The sequence below is a fragment of the Lichenostomus cassidix genome, chromosome 1Ab (assembly GCF_008360975.1).
Source record: "Lichenostomus cassidix isolate B80296 chromosome 1Ab, HeHo_3.0, whole genome shotgun sequence".
NCBI lineage: Eukaryota > Metazoa > Chordata > Aves > Passeriformes > Meliphagidae > Lichenostomus > Lichenostomus cassidix.
Genome location: NC_139481.1, coordinates 455,473 through 463,110, shown reverse-complemented (window position 1 = coordinate 463,110; position 7,638 = coordinate 455,473). Strand labels below are relative to the sequence as shown.

Here is a 7,638-nt window from a genome sequence, read left to right as displayed (position 1 = left end):
AGCATGTTTGTGCTAATGGCCTATTTCCTTGCACGTATTGTATTTTGGTTTCCTTTTGCAAGGTACTGAACAGTAAACAGGTTTGGTCTGCATCATTGGCCTGAAGTAGGAGGAATGTGTTAAGTGAATATGTAATTGGCTTTTTTTATCTAAAATGGTATTTAAAGGAATAGAAACACTGCTCTTATATACAGTACACACTTTGCTTTGTGTAGTTTGACTTGTTAAAGCTTTTGCTTTATTGAAACCACAACATCTCCAATGCCATAGGAGTTTTTTATTCATTAAACAACAAATGGCTAAATTGATAATTTAGTCTGACAACAGCAGCACAGTGGAAGCTTTCAGAAAAATCAGCTAAATGTATAAAATTATACCCAGCAATCACTACAGACCTTCATTTTGACAAGATTTGTTCTAGGTACAGATGACTGTAAACTACCTACTGCTGAGAAAATTATAAGAAGCTGCTGCATATTACGTTGAAAAAGCCTTTAAAATACTTTAAAGTCTATACAGTCAAAACCTTGCCACAGTTCATGTTTGTTTCTTTTTCCCAGTCTCCCTTCTCACTGACCACTTTTCAATTTATCTTCCCCAAACCATTTTATATGTAGGCAATTAGGAACATTTGAGGGATTGCTGGATGACTTTCCTTTATTTACATTACATGAGCAGAAATTGGAACATTTTGGGGGATAGGAAAACATGAAGGTGTGCTTAAAAAAACCACCAAACAACCCAGAAAATATAAAACCACAATTATGGAACAGATCAACTCTTAGCCTTGGTAACTGCTTCTGCCCAATCCAGGCTGTCTTGATCCATCAGCAGTTGTGGCAGATAACAGACACAGCAGCTTACAGTTGTCAGAGGAGCTTTTTACAGTTGAAAATCAAGGTTTGACAATTTGGCTCAAAAAACAGCCATCCAAGAATAGTAGACTTTTAAAAAATTATTGTTATTATTATTTTTGTCTTGCTAAGCCTAACAATTTGTACAGATAGAGATAAAATGCCCTGAAGATGGGAGACACAACTGGAAGCATTCCTGCCTGGCAAATGAGCTTACACTGAGTAATGTCAGAATGTTTTGCTGTGAGCAGGCAGAGCATGGTGACACAAACAGTGATGGAGAAGGAGAACCAAGGTAGATAACAATAACAACCCAAAGGAATGGTCTAGGCCTCTGTCAAAATGATCACTAAAGTGGCCTGGCAGATAATCTCTCTCCAATATTGACTTATGATGTTATACTTTATTGGAGTTGTAAATGTTTCCATTAAATATTTCAACTCTCGGTCATTATTTTAACAGCCAGGCAAGGTGGAAGTTTGAAATGCAGGAAAATGTGTAATTGATCTTTGACCTACATCAAATCTAAATTTATTCTGTATCCTCTACATACAAATTTTAGATATGTATGTGAATAAGATAGATGAGCATAAAGTGCTCAAAGCAGTGTCATACCACTGTGCACTGCAAATAGATCCACATTTCCTTATCCTTGCAGCAATGGAGGTTGATGGAATGGTGAGACTATTTCTTTTCTCCTTAGCAGGACCACCTTCCTCCTCCTCACTTTGAGCTCATGTCACAAATGCACATCTGAGCACCTCAGCATGCAGCAATAGTCACCCTTTTCCCATTGCACTCTCGTGTGCTCCAGAAAGGCTGAGCAGTGGCACTTGGTGGGATTAGAGATTCCTGCAGCATTCACATATAGTGTGCAGTTGCCACCATCCCAGCCAAGCCTTCCACAGGCTGAGCTGGTTTTGGGGCTCTCCTGCCCCACTCTGGGGTTCCCTGCTCTGAATGCTCCACTTCTCCTCGGAACTCTTGCACGGCTCTTGGTTTTCTGGAGAGCCAGAAGTGCTGTAAAAATCAGTGTGTCCATCAGATACACCCATTTGACAGACAGGACAACTGAGGCACAGAGGAGCTGATGATTGCCCAAGCTTACAGGGAGACAAAGTCCCTTTTTCCTGTTCTCCAGCCTTTTTTCTGAGCCAGGGATTTCTCTCTGTTCTGCAGTCTGCCACTGGAAAGCAGAAGAAAGATCTTTCTGACTTCTAATGGAAAGACCCAAGAGAGGCTGGAGGAGAAAACTGGACTCAAAATAAAATGATTCTTCCCTTTCTGTCCATGCTGACCTTCATGGGAAGGACAGCTTGTTTATTGCACTGCAGTAGATCTGTAAGGGCTAATGGCACCTCTGGCACCAACTGCTTCGTTATCCCAAAGACATTAAGGGACTGTGGAAGGGACTGGAAGAGACACTTGTGCTCAAGGTTAGGAAGGAAGATAGTCCACAAAAGAGGGCTAAATTTAATTTGGAAAACTATGTGGAGCTATTTCTTCTAATTAACAAGAGCAGCCTGAGGAGTTGTTGCATTTCTGACTGGTCCTGTATGAGCCAAAGCCAGGTTTTGTGAGCCATGCTCATTTTCAGAAGGTTCACAGCCAGGAAAGAGCCAACACTGTAACACCAATCATTGGAACGAAATATCTAAGTCAAGCCACTGTGCAGTGTACTCTTACCATGCACTTCAGGGATTTCCCCACTGCATTACAGAGCTTCTTTCACCATCCCCAGCAAAAACATGAGGAAACTGCAACAGGACAGGAGAGCAGGGAAGGACAGCAGTCAGCTTGAGCAGAGACGTGGGTTTGGACTCTGAATAAAAACAAGAGCTTAGCTTCATAACAACATACGGTACAGTGGGGTTCTTGGTTTGCTTTTTTTCTTCTTAACACTGTTTTGTTTTTTGTTTGGTTGCTTTTGTTATTTATTTTTTTTTAATACAGGTTGTTTTCCCAGTGAGCTAGATTACAGTGGCAAACAGACAAGAATTAAATATGCATTTAACAACTTTTAAAACATTCATCCTGCTTTCCTTTGCCAAACACCTGTAAGCTCTGTCAGGGGCATGAGCACTTAGGGACATCCTGCTGCTGCAAGAGCTTCATGGCTTTAAAAACAGAGGTCCACCTCTCCCAGAAAACGGACTGATTGCCAACAGGAGCTGTCAGCAGTGATTGCCCCTCTGTCGAAAGGGTTTTAATTGCCAGTATTGATGGGACAAAGCTGTAGGATGTTGGCAGGACAGCAGAGTACCTGTGCAGTGGAGTGTGGTAGCTCTGGCTTCCTATTGCAAAGTTTTGTCCCATCGACATCAGCAGTTAAATCACCTTCAGCAGCACTCAGGTGGGTAATTAGCAAGCAGCCGTTCTCCCAGTGTCAGCTCAGGGTCATTGCTTTAATGTAAATAGACCCTCAGAGGGACTCTTTACAGTGCCTTCTACTTTCACTTTTTTTCCAGGGTTTGTTGAGGACGCAGCCCCAGAAAACATTAGGGTTAAGCCCTGATTAAAACAAAAACAAACAAACAAAAAAAAAAAAAAAAAAAAAAAAAAGGAAAAAAAAAAGGAAAGAGGGGGAGAGAGATGAGGGAGAGAGAGACCCCTCAAATTTTAGAAATTTTTTTAAATGTATATAAACAGAAGTCTTCTCCCTTTCCTCCCCCCCAAATTAATGATTTCAGAAAAATAACATATATTTATATATATATGTATGTATATATATATAATAAGATACCCAGAGGCACTGGTTTGCATTAGGGCTTAATTTCCAGCTAAATTAAAAATTAAATCCAGGCATTTGGAATGCCTAAGGGGCACAAAAGCAGCACCCAAAATCATTAACTTTTGCACCTTTTATAATATATCTCAAACCGGTCAGATTTGCTTTTCAAAATTTTGTAGTAAAATAAAAGTGCTCTTTGAGGAAAATCCATGCAATTAAACAGCAGATGCTTAACCCCTGAAAAATAGAGGCTTATAAGAGAAGTGCTGATAGACCCTTAACCGTAGCATCATTAGCAGCAGGTGCTGCTAGTTATTAGTTTTCTAAATAGTTTTACTGTAAACAGTATTCTTAAGCTCTAAGTGTAGCATAATGGTTGGGATTTGCTCTTTAATGCTTTTTACTAGAAAGATACAGCTCATTTAAAATAGCTGGTAGATACAGAAAGCATAAATATACAGTAAGTTTAGACACTGATTGTACTAAATGCAACAATACAAAGAAGCAAACAGGAACACAAATGGTAACACAATAAAACTGTATTACATTTGTGCTTCAAATATTACAATACATTATGTACAATAGTCCAAAATAAACATCTCATGCCAAATGACACAAAAAGAAACAAAGAAACCCCAAACAAACCAAAAATCCCAAGAGCAAGCAAAAAGAATGCAGCTGTATATACAGTACCTTTTTAATTAACATTCAACTCTGGACTGGAGCAATTTTCACTACATACAGATGCAGTCCGCCTTTTATTTCACGCAACCATTCTGTCTCCCTATATCTATGCTATTCAGTAGGTTCCTGTGTCATTTCTTATATACATGTTGAGCAAAAAAGATAAAAGAACATAGTGCTTTTTATTCTTAATGATGTGGCATCCGATCAGCGAACCTGGGGCGCGTAACCTTCTTTCATTAAACCCTCCTCATAGTCTGTCTGGCACAGAATCATGTTGTTCTTCAGGAAAAATTTGTCTCCAACACAAAATCTGAAATTAAAACAGTAAAGAGAAAGGAAAAGAAAGAGATAGTTTGAGGATAAATGCTGTGGTATGATCTCACAGGTAAGGGTTGTAGAGCAATTGCTGGCTGGACAGTGCATTGGAGATGTGATTGTGGCAAACCCCAGAGAGGAGCTGATCCTGAGCTTGGCACTAAATGCACTGCAGTCAGGAGCAGCCAAAGCCCATTCCAAGGCCACCGTGGCTGTGGGAATCCTGGATGAGGTCAGCAACACACAGAGAAAGCACAGTAAATAAATATCCAGGCTGCTGAGCTGAGTGAACAGTAGATGTTCTGCTCTGGGGCAAATCAGGAGGAAGGCACAGTGATTGCATGCAGTGGGAAGATGTCTGAGATATGTTGTATTTGTCTTGTGTGCCTGTAAGAATTTCTGGTTATGTTGCAATTGGATGTTTGAGTAGATTTGATTTAAAATGGTGGCTCTGGGACTGTTTCTAGCACACACACAACTTTACATACACTGTGGTGCAAACTAGAGACAGGCAGGCTGAGAAACTTTTTTCTTTTTTCCTGTAGGAGTTGATTATAAATTTAGTTACTCAGCTAACTACTCTCACTCTCGTGGTATCAGTATACCCACCTTGTTATACTATTATGTGCATCAGAATGATCTGATTGCTGCAAAATGCCACTGAGAGATTTCATTTGATTTTCTCTGATGAGTAGGACAATCACGTCATGTTAATGCTCCTGCCTGGCTGACTTCAAGCTCGAGCAAAGTAGGATTTCCCAGATAAGAAATATTCCTGAATTTAAGACGTTCCTTCCCTGGCACACCTCTCAACCCTCCTGCCCCTTGACAAAGCCAAACTTCTTGGAGACACTTCAGGAGAAGTGAATGAGGCCAATGCAGAAAAAAGTTTCCCCAGTGACTGCCTTGGCAGGGTTACATGGCTTTGTTTGCAGTGAACTCTGCAGCTATAAAATGTAAAATATATGGGGAGGCACTGCTTGCCTTATTCCAATTAAAATGAAAGAAAGTAACCTAAATGAACCCCTTCACTCTGATGTGAATAAACGAAACCAGTTTCTACCAGCTAATTATGGATCTCAGTACATAAAGTATTGTTTAATGTGTAACGGATTATAATGTCCTTTTTTGTATAATTTCCAAATGGTGACATCTTGGACACAATTAGGGTCAGGTATAAATGCTTGTGTTGTTTACGGTAGATTGAGCAGCAGAGCAGCTACGGGAATAGCTGTATATGTATTTAATTGTAACAATTTAACCTTCAAATAGTGGTGCCTGCTGCAGCTGACCCAGGAAAACTCCATAAATGACACAGGCTGACCCACTGACCCCTGAGAGTGCCCTGTCTTTATCAGATAGTCAATTTCTAATGATGTTCAAGCAGGAATCTTAGTGAATTGTCACAGATTAAATTGTGTATGGAAAGCAGTCCTTTAATGCTTTGTGAAGTTGGAGGTTTAAATGAGTAGCAGTTGGACTGATTTACATTTGTGAAGATTGGAATGCTAGACAAACAGTGAACCCATTTATTTTCCAACTGGGTAGCTTTGGAAATTTATCCTTATGCTAGCTAAATAGATAGAGGGAAAATAGTGTAATAAAAAAGTGGATTGAAAAGAATTAGCTCTGCTCTTAAAGGAAAATTGGTTTGTTTATTTGTGGACTTTTTTTTTTTTTTTTCTGTGGGATTACTGCCTGCTGCTGATGATGATAGAAAATAGAGATTATGGAAGGATCCTGAAATCTTTAAGTTATTTATGGTCAACACTCTTTTGCAGAATTTAGAGGTTCCTGTTATTCTTCCCACCCCAATCCTGGTATACTAGGCTACTAACAACATGGAAAGATTTTGAGTAGCTATGTTGAAATGTGGAATTCATGCAGAAAAGTTGTTCTTTGGGGTTTTTTTTATTTCCTAGTTTCCATCTTCTGTATTTTTGTCCATTGACAGTAATGCTGAGAAAAATTCTTTTGTGCATATTACAAGATTAGGTAAAGGAGCCTTAACTAGTGCCAACAAGTAGAATTTGTTTTTCCCAAAGAATTCACATTTAAAATCATCAAAAAAACCTCAAAACACCAAAAAGAAAATACAAACAAACAAAAAATCTAAACAAAAACAAACAAAACACAAAGCCCAAACAAACAAACAAAAAAACCCCAAAACCCACCAAAACCTCCAAACCCAGTGCACCAAAGGGAGAAAAAACTACCTCTGCACCCCACAGAAAGCACTGACTCTGAAATGAAAATGTTATTCAGCTGTGTATTCCTTTTGTTCCAGTGTGAGACAGACCTTAGCAAACTAATTTGTTTAAAATATTTAGTAAATGAAGTGCAATTCACCTGCATGGCAATGCTTAACACATGTGACTTCTTGCAATATTGTTTGCATCAAAACCCTGGCTGAAGGAATTTCGTTTCTCAGCCCTCAGAGAAGTGGCACTGTTTGAATTAACTGCAGCAGCTACCTGGGAATGTCAGGATGCCTTTCCCAAAAAAGTGTCAATGCCTTTTGTTCTTGCAAAGTTCATATGTTGATCCAGCAGTGCTCTAGTGATGTCTGCATGGCATGGGGCAGATTGACCCATCAGTGGCTGCAAACACACAGAGTTCCAAACCTCTGACATTCCCCATGTGCCAAGGGCTGCCCAGCCAGCCTGGAGTGTGACTGCCTGGGGGTGGGATGATGGGATGGGGTGGGGTGGGGTGGGATGGGATGGGGTGGGATGGGATGGGATGGGATGGGATGAGCTCTGCCTGCATGGGGAGAATCCTCTGGATGCTCCTCTGGGCCTTGGGGCAAACCTGCTGCTTGTGATGCTCACAATTCACATTCTGCAATCATTTTCATACTGTGCAGGCTCAGGGAGAAGCATATTTGGCAAAGGCTGTCAGTGAGCCTTGTGGAGCTCCTGGGTGTTAAATGTGTGAATTGTGCACTCATCAGGTGACAAAGAGGTAAGCACCAGGTGAAAACCCCAAAATCCTGGCGTGGAGCTCCCAGGGACAATGAGACAAGGCAAGGAAGCAGATGAAGTATGATGA

At 40.3% G+C, this 7,638-nt stretch overlaps 1 protein-coding gene across 3 annotated transcripts in view; it reads right to left on the bottom strand.

Annotated features, from left to right (window-relative positions):
* Nucleotides 1–257: 257 nt before the first annotated feature.
* Nucleotides 258–7,638, bottom strand: part of LMO3 (LIM domain only 3) — a 54,736-nt gene continuing 47,355 nt past the window's right edge. For all 3 annotated transcript variants that reach the window (XM_085049236.1, XM_085049237.1, XM_085049235.1), the window contains one exon: nt 258–4,582. In XM_085049236.1, the coding sequence (XP_084905362.1) occupies nt 4,477–4,582 (106 nt within the window). In that variant the 3' untranslated portion in view covers nt 258–4,476. The remainder of the gene's footprint in view (nt 4,583–7,638) is intronic.